Source organism: Thamnophis elegans, chromosome 4 (genome assembly GCF_009769535.1).
Source record: "Thamnophis elegans isolate rThaEle1 chromosome 4, rThaEle1.pri, whole genome shotgun sequence".
In the NCBI taxonomy this organism is placed as follows: Eukaryota; Metazoa; Chordata; class Lepidosauria; order Squamata; family Colubridae; genus Thamnophis; species Thamnophis elegans.
The window spans coordinates 94,119,372-94,138,290 of NC_045544.1; the positions used below are offsets into that span (position 1 = coordinate 94,119,372).

General features: G+C 37.4%; 1 protein-coding gene and 1 long non-coding RNA gene across 2 annotated transcripts in view; one reads left to right on the forward strand and one right to left on the reverse strand.

Annotated features, from left to right (window-relative positions):
* Nucleotides 1–18,919, forward strand: part of LOC116508510 — a 58,802-nt gene that overhangs the window by 27,235 nt on the left and 12,648 nt on the right. The gene's annotated exons all lie outside the window — the stretch shown is intronic.
* Nucleotides 1,930–18,855, reverse strand: KCNG3 (potassium voltage-gated channel modifier subfamily G member 3). Its single transcript, XM_032217157.1, has 2 exons — nt 17,649–18,855; nt 1,930–3,802 (listed from the first exon to the last, which is right to left on the reverse strand). Exons 1-2 carry the CDS (start codon nt 18,326–18,328, stop codon nt 3,157–3,159), a joined length of 1,326 nt encoding a protein of 441 aa, XP_032073048.1. The 5' UTR covers nt 18,329–18,855; the 3' UTR covers nt 1,930–3,156.

Below are 18,919 nucleotides of genomic sequence, written 5' to 3' on the forward strand. Positions count from 1 at the left end.
AGCTCCTCTTGCGAATCAGAGGAGTTTTATTTTCATTTGTTTAGTCAATAAATTATTTGAAAGGGTGTTTATTCAGATATGTTTCTTTTAATACCGTTGCTGGACTTGGAGATAATAAATTTGAATTAACATAGTTGATATGCAACATGATGTAAGTTTTGTGATAATCCAAAATATGTTTATTATATTAAAAGGGGGAAAGGTTTTAGTGCTCATGATTATAAAAACAATCTTAGGGGAAATATAGCTAGATGGTTTGGGGTTTTTTTCTCTAAAAACTGGACGAATACAGTCAATTGCCTTTTTCCTTGCAAAATTTAATTTGGAGAATTATTCAATATATCAAGTATATATTTGTTTGATTTCCCTAGAGAACTATGTATATTTACTGTCACAATTGTATCTATCCTTCCTCCAAGGCACTCAGGTCTGCGTTATGGCATTATCTATTTTATTCACACAACAGGATCGATAAAAGGAAAATTTTCTTTGTACAACAGGTAGTTAAAGCTATGAAATTCATTGCCCTCAACTACAGTAATGGCCATTATTTTTTAATGTTTTTAAGGGTGTGAGACAGGCTGAGCAGATAAATATTACCTTCTAAATCCCAAATAACACACTTCAAAATACCAGTTGCTGGGAAACAATAGTCAATGAAGGTTATTGCCTGAAGCTATCCAGTTGCTCATTCTGTGAGACAGAAGAGGGCACAAGATGGGCAGTGGCCTGATCCCCCTAGGACCTTCTAATGTTTTTACCAATCTCTGATTTGAACTGTGAGACAAAAGCCTGCACAAGGCTGTTTAATCATGTCATGGGGCAGGAAGGATCTGAACTCATCAATAACCATCACCCTGGTATTGTATTGTGATATGGGGAAATTCAAGGTATTTTTTACAAGTCTTCATAGTAATGAAGCTTAGTTTGCTGCATGTCATGTTTAGTTCACATAGCAAACCCTCCCTGAAAACATCTATCAACTTGTCAAAGTTCGAAGTTATGTTTCTTGACAGCTCTCTTCAATAATTCATCTTTGGTTCCATTGTATCACTTTGACTTATTGCCATGTAAAAGATACTAGGATTGGAATCCTAGACTCTTTTTTTAAAGGTGAAAAAAATTAGGCCCACAGAAAAATATATCAGAAAAAAAACCCAGAGATGACAGCTTCTCATCTAAGCTGTGAATCTCTAATCTGGAAACTTTACTTACTTTGAATTTTTTAATACAAAGTTACTTGACTTTAAGAAACTTAGATTATTTCCTGAGTTGACAGTAGCACCATAAAGCATCTCATTAAATGCAGTAATGGTTTGACTGCCATGTTCTTCATTCTTCAAATCAATGAAAGGATTTGGAATAATTTTTAACCACTGTTTTATATGAAAATAAATGATAGAGTTTACTTGTATGTTTTTAGTTGAATAAGCTTCTGAGAAAAACTCTATAGTAGTATTTTAAAATGATTTATCTCAGGGCATCTGACATTAAGGAGGATATTTTACATATGATTAAATGGAGGGAAATATAAATACTTTTCAAGAGACTGGGATGAGAAATAGAAATCATTGTTCGTGTTTCAAATATCATTCCTTTATCTAATTATGTATCTGTTCAAACTTTGTTTTTCTGATATTGTTGATGAAATGTGCAAGACTTGTAACTGAAAAGGATGACAAAAAAGAGCATGTATGCTACTAGCAGTGATATGATATTTTAAAATCTTTTGTGGTCATTATGTGCTTCAAAATATCATGTCAATTTTCAGCAGGAAGATTTTAAATTTGCCTTAGTGTTTGCCTTCAATAGCAGATTTTGGGAGGGAGGATAATGATTTTTCTCAAAAACATTTGTACTATTGCTATAAATCAGGAGTGACAAACTTAGCTACTTTAAGACCTGTGGCCTTCAATTCCCAAAATTCCCCAGCCAAAATGCTGGCTGGGAAATTCTGGGAGTTGAAGCCCACTGATATTAAAGTTGCCAGGGTTGAACACCCCTACTATAAATTGCAACTCATAAAACAAAAAACTACAATCCAAGGAGCTTCACTGGGTCTACTCTTCACTGAGTCTACTCTGAAAATTATCCTTCATTACTGCTAGTACTATTACTGCTACTACCATTACTATTCAATTGTATTCCACCATTCTGATTAATTTTTTCTTCTTAGAAAAGCAGCTTGTCTTCCCCAAATTGAATCAAGATACCCAACTTTCAAGAGTTACATGAAATTTTCATTTCAAAATAAAGAATCACAATTCTCCCTGTAACTCTTAGTGTACGATATCAGTTACGTTGTTCCTTATATTGAAACCAAGACCTGTACATATTGTTTCAGATCCAGACTGAATTACACTTAGAAAAAATTCACTGAAATAAATTGGACAAAATAGTGATAGCTAGCGAATCTCAGTCATTTTCATTGGTTTCTTCTACATACACTTGGATCTGACCAGAATTTTTTTAAATAAATGTATGTGTTCGGGTGAATATGTTTGTTTGTTTGTATCTATGAAGGGAGCAATTTAAGGCTGAAAGAATATATTTGCCGCCCCAACCATTACTTGTTTAGTTCTGGTGGCATCATTTACTGCCATTTTGACATGAGATATATCTCCAGAATGTCCTAAAATAGACTTACCACAGTTTAAAAAACAACAGCAATTCTTTCTTTCTGATCAAAACTTTGAAGGGGGGAACATCTTGGCTCTGTCCTTTTGCATCCCCAATATCTTGGCCCTTGACTATCTACAGGCTGTTACGTGTGGCCCTGGTAATTAAAGGTTGGACACTTCTTATTGATATGGGTTTCAAAATCAAGAGTATTTTAAAAACACATATATGCGTTCATCTCTAAATAGTGTGTACCATTTAGGACTTCTCAGCATTTGGAGAAATGAGTGTGGAAACTTTCACACCTGCTGAGACTATATAAATGAAGATGTTTTCTCCCTTATGAATCTCAGCTCTTCTGTGTTGACGAGCAAATGACCATCCCTCAAACAGAGCAGGGAGATATTCCTCTTAAGTCACAGAGTATTGTACCAGCTTCATAATTCCTCAGACACCAAAATGGAAAACAATGAAGAAGAACTTACTACTTTCTTCAATATATTAAGTTCTGCTATGAAATACAATATGTGCTATTTGTTAATTTAAAAATTCTGCAGAAAGACTCCTGCTATATCTAGCAGACCGGAACTTGAGCTCATGGTAACACTGTACAAAGCTGTGGTAGATGAATGTGATAGGCAGGGCTAGCAAAACAATTCCACTGACTACACAAATCCCTCCAAGAATCCTTCCAGGTACCGTGATAGGACAAACATCACCATAACCAACTGTGGTCATGGAGATGATAACCCACCAGCAAGCAGCAGGAATGCTTGCATAACCTTCATTGGGTTTTCCTATTTTCAGTCCGTGTTCAAGAAGCTGGGCAAGAGCACTGAAAATTGCCATTGCAACACAAACGAAGACGAGCAGCATCACCATCTCTCTGTAGCATCGCTTCAAAGTCAGGCCGAGTGTCTGGAGGCCGATGAAGTGGCGGGCCAATTTAATCACCCAAAAAATCCGCATCATTCTCAGAACCCGTAAAGTGACTCCAGCCCTCTGAAGCTGAGAATTCTCCCCTGTAAAAATTGTCATCAGCACAGAAATATAATACGGAGTGATAGCCAGCAAGTCAATGATGTTCAGTGGTCTCTTAACAAACTCACACTTGTCTTTGGAGACAATGAACCTCACAATGCACTCTGCCGTGAACCAGCCGATGCAAATTGCTTCAATTATCCTGCCAAAAAAAAAAAGCAAAACTATTAAATTTCTTTGAAACTCTTAATTGAGAATATTTTCCAATGCTAGAGGCTTCTTTAATGGACACTTTTACACAGACATGGACTCAGACTTTTAGTAGACAAGCATGCCAAATTCAAAGTCAAATTGGACTTTATACAGATCTCTGCTTATTGTTTGTCTTTCCCAAAATCATTATTATGTTAAAAGTCATCTATATACATCTCTCACCTGGTTATGTTTTCCTAAAGCTTTTTTAAAAATATTTTGATTTCTAAGGGAAGGGATTATTATATCATTAAAATCTGAGGACTTTACGAATGTTGGTCAGGTTAAATGTTTCATATCTTTTCATTTACTTCTTTGATTTTGGGAGTAGTGAATTGTGTCTATGTGTGAAACAATTTAATATTCCTATATTTTGTTCAAACTATACTGCAGTTTAATTTCTCTGTGAATACGTCTTCAAAATACTAGTGTTGGGCCATTTAAAATGCTTTTCTGGATGAATGATTACTATTCAGCAGTAAAATACCTCAAGCAGTCCTCCAAAGCATTTGAAATCAGCGAACAGAATGGAACGCCTCTCTGTTATTACAACCTTGAAAGAGCAGCAGATAGTTTTTGTGAAATGTTGGAATTCAAACAAAAGCTCTAAAACATTGATGATTCTTCTGATTTAAGCTGAATATCATGCTGAGACATGCCTAATGCTTTTTGAACAGAAATAGACTTAATCATTGCAGCAACCCCAGTCATCAAAACACAAGCCAAAGGACATCCAAAGCGTCCATAGATTAGTCAATCTCCATATGTATTGGATTCTTCAGTTGGCCATTCTTTGAGCTGGCAGATGTTCCAGATGTCCGGTAAAGAGCAAAGAACAGTTGGTTGCCATCCAGTGGGCATCCAGATATTTGCAGACCAGACGTGATAGTTCTGCTTAAGGAGATTAAAGTCCAACTCATCTAAAAGAACTGGTTAGTTGGAAAAGGACACTCTACAATGATCACTCAACTTCTTCCCACCTCTAAAATCATGCTAAACTATATCCTTACTGTTTCTTCAAAACAGCAAAGTTCAAAACAAAGTAGAGGTTCCAGTCTAGCAGTGCTATTATTCCAGAAGTTGTAATGCAGGGGAAAGAGAGGACTTGCACTGTAATTTTGAAAATATTCATGGAGATAATATGAACATGGGGCAATTTGGGCTCCATGTATATAAAAAGGGCCCAAAGAACACTATAACACCATCAGAGGTAGTAAGTTTGCAACAAAGAGTTCTACCCTTCTGTTTCCTCAATTAATTCCAAAATGGCAAAAATAACATTTTGAAATTCACTTGGTTTTCATTTCTGCATTTCTTAACTTCTGTCAGCTGGGTATTGAAAAGGGGACCTCGCCCCTCTCTTTGTCCACTGCTTCCCTTGTTTTGCAGCTAGAAGAGTCTGAAAATTCAGACCCAGTCTCTAGAGGTCAAAATGGGATGCCAAAGTAAGCAAAATCCTATGGCAAGTTGGGCATAACCTGTAACCTGAATAAATCTCCAAAGCTGGAATCATTTCAGCATTTGTGGTTCCACAATGGAGACACTAAAACCGTTAATCACAAAGTCCTCCCCTAACCTTACTTTTGGCTCAGGCTGTTTTATATCCATCTCCAGTGTATATGATGCTTCAAAACCTGCATACACTTTTCATCAAGAAAGGAAAGCTTTCCTCCCAAATACTTACCTGTGAATTGAATGAAAAGAAAAGAAACTGCTGTTGAGAACAAAAAAATGGTCAGATGATGCGACTGGAGATATCACTGCTGAAAAGCATGGATACCTTTGAAGATTTGTTTGAAGATGTTTTCATGATCAATTTTAATCCCTTTTCTAAAGTCTAAGCAGGATTTCTCTTTCTTTCATTCTGTGTGAAGCTACTCTTTCCCCTCATTTCATCTCCATCTATTTCCTTCTCCTTTGTTGTTTCTCTGGAAGTAGAAAGGTATGTTTGTGTGCTTCTGTGTAGGAATGATTTGTGTGTACCAAAACATAATGGCTGGTATATGCATCTAAGATAATAAATGCTATAAACTCAGTACCTTGTTTAATCAGCAATTAATAATCAGTAATTATTAATTCAATTACTTTTTTTTGTTTGTCCTATCTTTGTTATTTTTTTCAAGTAAAGTTTCTGATAGTTATACAGGCAAAGCTATATGCATATATATGTGACACCTACACTCATTTATCAAGGAACTAATTCAAATAGAATTAGTACCTCTACTGGACTATGTAAAGAAACTCATCATGGCACGGGTCTTTTGCCTACATTGTAGTTTTTTTTTGTCTGTTTGCCTTTAGGGTTGTTGGTGGGGGAATGGGGAAGGGAAGTATCTTAAATTTAAGACTGAATTTTTTTCCAGATAATTATGGTGCAACCTTTTTGTATTGAAATGGCTGACTTTTGACTTAATTTGTGGATAGAGTGTTTTAACTTTGTTTTTCAATCCTTTAGAATTATTACCATTGCTTATTAGAGAGACAATGGCATTGAGAACTTGGCCAATCATTCTTTACATACTATTTAAACGTAATAATATGATTTACATTTAGTTCACTACCTATCAAGAGAATATATGTATTCATCTAAGACTAGAGACATATCCAAATAACAACTAGATTATGTGGTTGGGAGGATTAGTTCTGCTCATCTAACATAACCTGAATACTGTAATTCATAATAGAGCCTAAACTATTCAATTTTGCGTATTTTCCTCCATTTCATCATCTCTGTCTCATTTCATTCTTCTTTCTTCATTCTGCTTTCTGAAACCTGTTTCCTGATGAAGAGTAGCAGAATCTATCAATATCCTAATAAATGTAACAATAGTGACATTTTATCTCAGAATGGTACATGTTAACTTTGCTCTGATTATTTCTAGTTTAAACTATGAAATTATGCATTTTTTTAAATATTACGCTGGTCTATGGTTTGCAATTTAGTTCCATACATAATTCTGGTAAGGAACAAAAAAGTAAATAAATATAGAGTAATATGTTATACAATAAGCTATATGTCTACTCAGTTGTAGTGAAAACAATTCCTGTATACCTCCCGCACTTTGTAATGCTGAACTACAATCCTTTTAAAAAAAAATTTCCAATGGAGAACCTAGTAATATGTGTTAATCTGGTGCTCTGCCGAGATTTGGGAGGATACTATTTATTTGACATATTTATAAGGGCACCTGACTCCAAATTAGTCTGGGCAAACAGAGAATGAAAAATAATTACATAACAATGGCCTACCTGGAAGGAATGACCCACAAGTGAACTCTCACACAGGCCTACCTCCTCTTCTTCCATTCATCCTAATCCAAGGCCTGGAGGAAGAACCAGATCTTCAGAATTTACCAGAAGGAGAGTAGGCACTTTGAATCTCCCAGAATTTCCCATGTGTTTAGGAATTAAATTCAAAATTGTAGTTCAGCATTACTTGCAGGGACCCAGAGAGATATGACATGAAAAATAATTAAGCTAAATGTTCCAATAGATAGGGCCATTTTATTTCTTTTGTAATCAACTTTCTTTAATTTAGAATATTTATTACACTTCTAAGAAAATTAATGTAACAATTGTATGATGATTATAAACTTAGGTCTCTTGTAACTCTCCAAGTCCTGGGAGATTACTCCAAACCAGTCCTTTCATTTAATTGCTTTCTTACTTTTTGCTCTTACGGATAAGACTTAAACAAAATAGACTTCTACTTTAAACTGCTTCAGAATTTTTTTAAAAATCAGTAATAGGGCTAGTTTGTTGTATTCAAAGTAATTATATTCTGAGCTGTCAAAGCAGCTTTCAGTTGCAAATTGCACATTTTCCTTTACAAAGTTTTATCGAATTTTTCTGCAAATTTGTTGAGAGCTAAAAATAGAAAAATCAAAGGAATGGCCTCATCATCCACTAAATATCTGAATAAAATGGAATATACAAGACAAGAAACATGAAGGAGGGAAAAACAAAAGACAAGACAGCCTGTGATTAAACCTGACAACATCAGTTTGTGTATGAGGATGTGCTTTTATTCTTGTATCAAAGTACCTTTAGAAACCAAAAGCATTCCCACCGCTACCCTTACACAATCCCAATAAAATCAGTAATTAACCTTTTTTGAATTGTTTAAAAGCAAATGTGAATTCAGGAAAGAATAACATTTATTATTTGTTCAGAAGGAAGATTTACCACCACTTATCTCAAACTATACATAGGATTCTGTAACTCATAAAACCTAATATCATGCTATTTGTATTTATTTTGCTTGTTTTTTATTTGCTGTTCTTCCTCATTCTTGCCTATGCCAACAATCACCTTCACAGTTTTACCTTCTGCACCAAGACTTGCAAAAATCTATCCTGTGACAGGTCAAACAGACAGGGAGAAAGTGCTTAATTCTTTCTTTGCAATTGCCTTTAGGCAAAAGACTTGACCATTGGGACCTATCTAACAAGACTAGTTCAGTGGTGAGAAAGGTAAGATCCTTGCCCTAAGGTAGGAAAAACCATTTGCATAGGTACAGAATAGGAAGTACCTGGCTCAAAAGTAGTATCTATGAGAGGGATTTAGGTCTCCTAAAGGATTAAAATCCTTTTCAAAAATATTAGCATTTTTTCAAGTTCTACTATATAAAATCCTTATATGGCTTTCACATAATGTTTTATAAGCTTCAAACCAATATTATGTAGGTAAGTGCTAAAAGGGAACTTAATCCTTCCAATGTTTAAGAGCCAGCAACTTTTTAGCATGAGAATGAAGGGGGGGGGGGGGATGACTGTTAGTTCTCAATATCATTGAATATGCTAACTCCAAAGAGCTCAGCCAATGTAGTTAGCAATAGCAATAGCAGTTAGACTTATATACCGCTTCATAGGGCTTTCAGCCCTCTCTAAGCAGTTTACAGAGTCAGCATATCGCCCCCACAGTCTGTGTCCTCATTTCACCCACCTCGGAAGGATGGAAGGCTGAGTCAACCTTTGAGCCGGAGAGATTTGAACTGCTGAACTGCAGATAACAGTCAGTACTGCACCCTAACCACTGCGCCACTTCAGCTCTGGTTCTGTCTCATATTTTAAATCTGCCTCCAAAATAGTTCAGTGTATAACCTAAAGAACAACGCTAGCAAAGGAAGAAAAAGGGTGACTTGTCCATGAGAGCTAATGGGCTCCTAAGTACCGTAGTTTTGCTGGGAGATCAAATTATCAAGTAGTTCCTCTTTTTACCCTAGACCCAGTTCAAGAGGTTTTGTGCAACTAAATCTGATGCACTGGAGGTCCTATCTGTTCTCCCTCTGTTCAAAACCAATTAACCCTTCTTGTTGCTTTCTTTGGCTTTCATTCATTTTATCTCCCAAAGCTTCAAAGGTAATAACATACATATTTGGAAACAATCCTCTGCTTATCAATTCCTAAACTTGAAGATATACCATTCAGCACAAACAAAGCAAGGTCTTAAGCCACAGTTGCATCTATTTCACTGAAAGTAAATCCCATTAAATTGTGAAGTTTTCCCCCAGGAAAAATTTATATACATTTGCAGCAGTGTTTAGCATGTGCTAAAAACAGTAAGTATGCTCTTAGCTTCTCTTCCTAAAGCACCTGGGTTAGACAACAATTTTCAGTAACCCAGCAAGCTCATCTATGGTAACTGTACTGCCAAGACTGATGGGAAATTAATCCAACTCTACTGAATGCTCTAAATAGAGGTCTAGTCATACAACTAAAAATTTAAAAGGATTTGTGGATTCTTTTGTGGATTTGAATGTGGTATAATTAATGTCTTAATTTTCTATGTTTTAAAGGAAATTTAAAATGAAGTTAAGTGCTTACAGGCTAAGACTGCCAACTTTCTTTTAGCTTATGACAAAGTTTTAGTTTTCATTCAAGTATGAATATTCTGCTACAGTATTGACATTCTTCAGAATATTAATCAGCAAAATGAAAGCTTTTGATTGATATGATTAGCTGCCTAGATAATGATAGCTAACATTTGCAGAACCAGATGCTGAGGTTTAATTCTGTTTAAGAATCCAGTCATTTTATGCTCAGTTACCACAAACAGACTCACAACTCTTGCATACGGTGGTAAGGGCTGGATGGCTCAGTCTTGTTTCTGAGGCTAGTAAGTTACTAATATTCATCTCTAAAACCATCCATAGACAGATTTACTGTCATTACAGGAACAGTGTGCATGTGTTTTATGTAGCTTCACAGTGTCAGGTAGCATTGCATCTTACCTTATTACACTAAAGCATTTAAAAAAAAAGCTTCCAGGATTAGATTTTCCATATCATATAATTCAGTAGAATTCATTTACTGTGAAATTCACAGGCCAAGATCCTTAAGGAGGTATGTGCCATTTGGAACCAAGTGGAAAATGGAGTTTACATTTTCAAAAACTAAATAAATTCATGCTCACTTCTTCCACTTCTCAGAATGAAGAGAAAACCTGCTGTGTATTATTTTCCACATGTTTATCCCCATAATTGCCATCCTGTTTTCCAAACAATATGGTTACATTATATATACATATGTATTACATTAGACTAGTAATTTTTTTCTCCTATTAATTCATGCTCATCAAGGTGACACAAACATTCTTTAAAAAACAGAAATTTTGCTCATGCTTTCATCCTAGGACATTTAAAGAAAAAGGAGTGTGTATTAAGCAGCCTGAAGTTTGTGGTTTCTCATACCAACACAATCCAAATAATAGGCTGATTGTTTTAGGATCCAATCTGGATCTCTTACTGGGACCAGAGATTTTGTCTTTGACCTAGACAATATTATCCTGGGACACATATATTTGCCTTTATTCATAAGTGATTGTTCTGTATCCCTGGCTGGTCCTATACTTTGCTGCTTTATCCCTTTTTCTTTTTTCTTTTCTTCTTAATTCATGGCTGATTTACGCTTTTCCTGTAGTTTCAGTGGGAATAAAGAGAATGAAGATTGTTGCCTTGGGGACTGAATTTTGTTTTTAGGGCAGAGCTGAGGCAGGTGGCCTGCCTGCCTGCTTCATTGTTTTAAGGCTTATTCACGCTTGCTCTCCATGTCACTGGGACCTATGGACATGCAATGCTTGTAGTTGTCTCAGAACTCTGGTAAATCCCTTGGTTGTAAAGAAGACCAAGTGACTGGATTGCAAACAGCCAGGTAAATCTAGCCTCTGAAAAAAAAATCAGCCACCATTAAGAGAGAATAAAAACAGAGCTTTTCTCCGACTGGCCATGGATACTTATGATTCAGTGTCCCTCTCTTTGGAGATTCCCATGTTTCCATGCAGTGATATTTGGGTGGTTACTAGAATGACTTGGATTTTGCCAGGAGGTAATTGCTACCTGCTTCCTCTAATAAGAGAGCAATTAAATGCAAAGCATAAATATATTATTGATTTCTATGGGAATCAGGTGCTTAACTTAGCAAAAAAGAGAAAAGCTATTTTGCAAATGATGATGATGAGATTTTGCCTAAGAATATCAACACAAATTGTTTTCAACATGCAACACCAGCAACTGGGTTCTTTTATATTCCCTGCTGAAATACTGTGGGTTGCAAATGCATTATGTTTTCTTCCTTAATTGTGATAATTTATTTATTCTTGAGAGCAAAAGGGAACAACTACTCTTGGAAAGCAAATCTGATATTTTTAGAGACCACAAAGTAATCTTATACGCTAATCTGCAATACATTGTTTCGCAGTTATTTGTACTTCACTTAGTGGATTTTTTTTTCTAATCCAAACATGCAGAATTAGGATATAAAGCTAAAGTTCTCAACTAAAAGGCAACTAATCTGCACTTCCACAATCTGTTCTGAAAGACAACATTACAAATAAAATACTCAACATCATACAAACATTTTTTCTTTCTATCTTTCATTCTTAAAAATATGCATGCCAATCTGGATTATTGGATCTAAAATAGTCCTAGTTAAAAGTGAATAAAACTGCATCAACAAAAGCACTATATACTACAAGTTGAAACTTAAACTTTTTAAAGAATCTAGTAAAATGCAAAAAAAAAAAAAGTTACAAAATGGAAGGCCACTACTTGCAACTTCACAAATTATTAAATTCTAGAGGATTGGGAAAATAATATTAGGAAAAAAGATTGTCCTCCAGAGAAGAGAAGTCTCCTTCGGGGGAAAAGGGCGGCATATAAATATAATAAAATCAAATCAAAATCAAACAAATAATTTTCTCCAAATTATTCCAAAGGTAGTTACCAACCACTAAAAGTTGGGTGTCTGTTTAGTTTATTAGGAGTGATGCACAAAGATTAGCCAACATGACCCATGTAACTTGCAGAATAAATTTTCACACAGCTGTCAGTGTATGATTTTCTAAAGTTTTGCAACTCAGATAAAGCAAACGTACATAATACCCCAAGATGAAATTGAGGGTGTATTGTTAGATTTTTTCCAATCACAAACTAGTGCAATTTTAGACTGTTCACATATCTCATTAAGACAAAAATGAATGCATGGATTAGTGCATGGAAGGCCAAACTGTAGCTAATAAGGTGTCTTGTTGCATCTCCTGGTTCATTCTGCCAAAATTTGTCAGCAAACCACCAAATATATTTGTAAGTCGCATATATTAAATTTCCAGTAGTTTAACAAAAGTTAAATTGAAGAAATGCACTGAAACTTCCGTCTCTTTTTTTCTGTTGTCATACTTTACTGCCACATCTCCTATAGTAGTTAGTAGTTGAAAAAACAGTTAAGAAAAATAAAGGCTTGATATTAGCCTCAAAACTATTATTCAGCCTTGGTGAACCAAGGGTATTATTCACCACCAGGTACTAAAGTGCTCAGAAACCTGTTTGTTCTTGCAATGACAAGAGTGCTGTGAAATGTGGTATGTGTGTAATAATTAACAATTCTGACAAAGTAAGAAAGATCTCCATAGGTAGCTGAATCTAGGTCTACCTTGAGAATAGACTAGAATAGAATAATAACTTTATTGTCACTTTGAATGTACATTAATCAGAATACATTTAAATGAAATTTCGTTGCATACAGCTCTCAAGTTTGAGGTGATCAACCAGTGTTTTTTGAAATTCATGTGGATGTAAATCTTCATCTGGGACCAGAGTTAGCCAAAAAAATGCCTATATGGTTACAGCTAAGGTTTAAACTGAAGTATGGGGGAAACTGTAAGGATAAAATATTCTACAGTTAAAGGAAAATATTTGTAGCTCAGGGTTGAAATGAGGGGTCCTCGGTGCTCGCTGAGCTTGATTGTTTTCTTGCAGACGTTTGATTAGGTAACATTAGCAGTGCTAGTTTGCTATCATTACCTAGTAATGTAATGATGAAATGTCTGTAAAAAAAGAAAACAACCACGGGCAGCGAGCATCAGGGCCCCTGAAAAAATATTCAGCTGAAAATAAACTGGTCTGCCTTAGTGCTGAGTCACATTATCAATCAGCATAACTAAGCCGCTTGCAGACAAATTTTGCAAATTGTTGCAATTAAAGTGAACAAACAAATGTGATGCTAGAAATTTTGGGAGACCAATCTTGTTACTCAGAAAATAAAAGCAAATGGGGGAGGGGAGGCAAAAACAAAACAAAATCAAAAACATTTCCACAACTTTTCTTCTTCCTTCAGAGTAGTCCGTGTATTCTTAGTGTAATGGCAAAGAACAGAAAAATTGAAGCCTTAAAAATCTTTGGCTTTTGAATTTCAGCCAACTCTTTCATGAAAAGATCTATAATCAAGAAATGTATTTAACTAACAGCTACTTGATATGTTCAGTAAAATAAACCTCTTTAACATTACTTACAGCATTTTGGATAGCTGGCCATTTCCTACAGGTAACATAACACTAAATTTTCTCCACTTGGCAGCATGTCAGACTAGATGATTTTTGAGACCTTTTCAATTCTAGGACTCTATAAGGCAGATGGGTGTCTTTTTTCATTGCATGTATTCAGTATATTATGTAGAACTGAATAACGCACATTTCTGTGAATTACTTTCCATTAGCAAAAAAGAAATGGCTCTCACCCTCCTGGCAGGTTTTAATAGAAACCTATAGATCTATTGGTATAGCAAGCATTCTTTTTAATGTGAGGACCTTGGTGCACTGATGATATTACCTAGTTTGGTAATAAAATGTCTGCAAAAAAACAATCAAGCTCAGGGAGAACCAAGAACTCCACAGTTCAATCCTGAGCTAAAAATATTCTCTTCCATTCTTTTTAATCTCTGCAGGTTTTATGACTTTATGTGATCACTGGTGTGTGTGTGTGTGTGTTTGGGAATATTTATTATTATTTTATTCATCCTGGTTTAATTGATATTGTTTGTTGTACTTCATTGTTGCACTGTAAACTGGCATAGGACCTGAGTACCTGAGAGATTGTTTATTTTTTACTATTTCTGCCTGCCCAATACATTTGGCAAAGTGGGTTGCCTCCCGCCCCTTCTAATAAACACTGTCATCTCATGGGACAAAGGAAGTATGCCTTCTATGTCGTAATCCCTGCCCTCTGGAACAATTTCCTTCCGGAGACAACACCCAAAGTATTTAAGAAGAAAAGCGCTTTAGTCTCAGGCTGAAGGTTGATGTGTTTGTGGGGGTCCTCATGTGTTTATGGGGCCCCTGGTTTGATATGATTTATTCTTTTAGGCCCAGCTACCTGTGGGGTTTAACTGTTTTATTGTTTTATATTTGTAAATAGCCTAGTCTATAAGAATGAGTGGCTGTTATAAAGCTCATTATCACAACTCATCATCAATCTGCCATTGGCAGGCATGACAGGAGTGTGAGGATATAAATTTTAAAATGAATAGTTAAACAGATTAGATATTCATACATAACATATTCTGTTCATAGAAGAGATATCACTATATGTTATTACTTGTCACTGAACCAATCTTTTTTGGAGTGTGTGTGTTTAAGCTGCTTTCATCACACCACTAAAACAAACATATTGGTTGATTGGCCATGACCCATGCTCCTTAAAACCAAAACATATACTTAGCAAAAACTTGAAATAAATATGTTACAGATCATTAGCTCATTAATAGAAAGTACTAGCTAGCTTTGGAGATATATGGACTAAAATATTACATCATCTTACTCAGACTTAAGGGTCATTTTATCCTATTTTTATATAAAATTTCATGATACTTATATTTAAGCAAAATATGAATGCATTGTGTAAGCTTCTCATTTAAACACAAATTGGTTAAACATATCAACTGCACTGTTTAAAATACTTGTTTCATATCTATGGGATTAAAAAAATCTTACTGTATTAAGATCTTAAGATATATAAGGAAGCAAAATATAGAACTGTATTTCTGTATGTGTAAGTGAGTGATGACACTAATAAGGTTGCTCACATTAAGGTTATAAAGTGTTCTTTCATTTGAAGCATACCTTATTTTGTAGCACTTTTCAAGTTGCAGAATCCATTTGGCAATCCTGCTTTTTGAAATAAGATAACTCGTTGAGCTAAGACTATTTCAATTGGTACAATCTGGTTCCATTAAATAACAAGTGAAGAGTATGTGTACAGGTGTAAAGTACAATCTGATGGTTGCAATCAGACTCTAGAAACAGGACATATGTCTCCACCACCATTTAAATTCAAATGTCCCTTTCTCCAGTTCAGGCAAAACTGGTTGGCAACCATTTTGGTAACCCATTTAGAAAGCTTCCACTTAAACATGTATGTTTCAATTTGGAGTTTGTATATAGGCATAAGGAAGATTATTCATAAAGTAAGATGATTATTTTATAATAAATGTTTTACTTCAGGGGGCAGGATAAATAGCAATAATCACAGAGTTTCCAGTACTTCAGTGGCAGCAGGTGCAATTGTATAATAATAAGCCTTTCCTATCATTCTTTTTGAGTACTGTAAAACTTGGAAAACAAAATCTGGATGACTGCAACCATGGTGGAAAGTAGAAAAAACAGAACTGCAGGAACAAGAGTATTTTAAGGCTATGATTCTGCAAAAACAATGGCATAGATTATTTTCTAAAGAGAAAAGATTCCAGAAATAATGGGCATTTGAAGCAAATGAAATCTGGCATATTTTCCTCTCTTACTTGGGACACAAAGATAATTAAGAAAATACTATTACTGGCCCAGCTTCTGTGTGTGGAAGTAATTAAGCTTTCATAGATCTACATTAGACAAATGGAAGAATACCATTATAGGTATATTCTTAACAGCATCAAAAAAATAATTCAATAAAATATATCCGCTCATTCATTTCTTATTCCATGGGATAAACGATCAAAAGCTGTCTGTATATAAAAAATATATATGTTAGTTTGATGTATGATTGAATGTATTATAAAATCAATAATCTTTGAAAAAGTTGGTGATCTGCAGGACAATTTGTTTTATGATAAAAAGGATTTGCTTTGACCTTTTCCTCAACTTGGCACCCCTCCTAAGGTATTGCAATTTACAATGTCAGATATCTGTTGAGCACAAGACAGTGGCCATTCTATTTAGGCATTCTGGATTTTACAATTTTATCACATTTTGAATAAACCAGTTCAGATGGAGATGCTATCTAACAGCTGTGGTTCAGCAGCCAGCAAATCTGAGGAAAAGCAGGACAAATTTCTGTGCTGGATTCTAAATGCCAAATAATGTTGGTTCCAACCTGATTAAGAACTGAAATCTCAAACCTATTTTTTTCCCAAACTTCTTTTAAACTTCCATAAAAAATATATGAACTTTCATAAGAGAGTCTTGCAGGTACGTTCTGGGCAAGATGAATAAAATGTAAATTGAGTTTTACTGGTTGATCCCTGGCTCATCTGCAGTTTATCAGCAGGAATCTTTTACTTCTAAACTAAGCTGCAGAAATTAAGAAGGCTTGGGGTAACCATGAGGGGATTTTTGTGGAACTGAGAGTTCAGTCTGGTTACCAAAAATAAATTCTTAGGCTCAGGATGTGCTGAAAGACACCCTGTTCTTTAATTGGTGTGTGTATGTCTGCGCTTGACTGGTGGGTGGGTCTTAGGGCTTTTGGTAAAAAAAATAAAGCAGATTCAAAAAGGCTGCTCTCCTTAGTTCTAAATGGCTTGTAAGCCACTTACCTGGCATTGAACATGAGGTCAGTACAAGCCTAACATTTATTACATTTCTTCCTATAGCAGGAACTGATAGAAAATGTCTGAGAACAATGAAGATTTTTCTGCCTCTACATGATTTTCCCAAGATAAATCCTGTTTGACTGAAGGCTTCTCAGAATAAAATTTGGAAGCTTATGTATAAAACAACTTTAACAGACTTCTCTGGGGAAGAACAGAATCCTTCCAATGAAAGGAACAACACATTTTTGCACAATACCAAGAGGCCATTGATTTGTTCTGAAGAGCCCCTATATTCCTGAAAACTTGGCTGATTGATTAGTTTTAGCATTATTTTATCAGTTTCACTGGAGCTCAAGGAGGTTTTATCCGTAGATGCTACAAGACTCACACAGTGAATTCCTTTTCTTTTTCCTAGTAGCCTGAAGTAAACCCGGTTAAATTTAACCTTAATTCCCAGGAAAGCTAAACCCATCTATAAGTTGTGTTGGTATACAGGCCCCTAGAAGTTAGTGATCTGGTTTTAAGAACCACCTGGTTGTTAAACCAAGCTTACCCCTTGCCAAATGAGATGCGTAATGAGTTGGGATCTCCAATGTGGCAAACTGATGCTGGCAGAAGAAGACACAGAGAAGACCGGAAGGGACAGAGGTTACACCACTGATGGGGGAAATATTAATCACTCCATCCTACCCTGAAGGCTCCCTGATTGAGTCTGCTGTGTACCTGCTCTGCTCCTCCAGGCTTCGGTTCTCAGCTGTTCGCCACTCCGGCATGGTGCTGGCACACAGCACCACCATGGAGACGATGACGAACAGGATGGAAATGCTGGCCAGGATTTGGGCGGCCACCGACGAGGTGGGCTCCTCGAAAGTTCTCCTCATCCTTTCCAGCCATTTCTTCTCGCCGGCGCCAGGAGGGGCCACAGCATCGTCGCTCCCTTGGCCCTTGGGCGGCTCGGGCTGGCCGCTGCTTTTGTTACTGCCGCTCTCGCCTCCGGAGGGCTCTGTCCGGATGTCTTCCGCCGAATAGAAGGTATAAGTATCGGACATGCGGTCGTCCAGCCGGCGCTGGCAGCAATAGTCCAGGTGGGATCCCTCCAGGCCCCAGTAGATCATCTCGTTGTAGAAGGAGAGTTCACACATGTGGGGCACGAAGCGCAGGTGGCCGTAGCGCACGTAGAGCAGGATAAATCCGAAGGCTTCGGAGTGCCGGTCGAAGAAGTACTCGTTCCGCTCGCGGTCGTAGTCGTCGCACACCTCGAGTACGTCTTGGTCCGACCGGCAGCCGTGTAGGCGGCTCACCCGCCGGAGGGGAAAGTCCTTCAGCGCCTCCCGAGCGAAAGAGTAGCGGGTGCCCCCCACGTTCAACACCACCACCGGCGGGCCACCCCGGCCAAAGGTCATGGCTTGGGGGGGACAGAAGTAGAAGAGGGGCTCGAGGGAGGAAAAGTGCCTTCAGCCTACGAGGAGTGGGGCCGGGAAGGGCGGGTACGGCTGTCCCGCCCGGCTTCTCTTCGGGCAGGCGGCCGCTCTGTGGATTCTCTCGGTCCCTTCACACACACCCTTACCCCTTCCTACCACCCCCACCCACTTTCGCCGTCCACGAGGCGGGAACAGCTGCTCTGCTGTCCCGGCAAGCCGTCGAGCGCGCGGCGGTGCGCCTCCTCGAACAACCCAATGTCTTGGCGACGCTGCTAGCTTCAGCGAGGGGTGGCGGCGGGCGCCGCGTTGCGCCCGGAGCACGCGGCTGCCGAAGTGCCCGGGGCAGCTTGTACAGAAGCGCTGCCGAAGCCGTCTCCGCCGCCGCCTCCTCCGAGCCAAACCCGACTGGCCGCGGAGGGCATGGCTGAAGGAGCCGAGGGAAACTCCTGCGAAGTTGGATCGGTTTCTGGGCTCCTCCGCTGAGCGCAACCTTTCTTAGCGCCGCACAGCACCGGCTCTGACAGCGCCGCTCTCAGGCTGAGACGCCCGGCGGCTTTCGGAACGGAGGCGGTG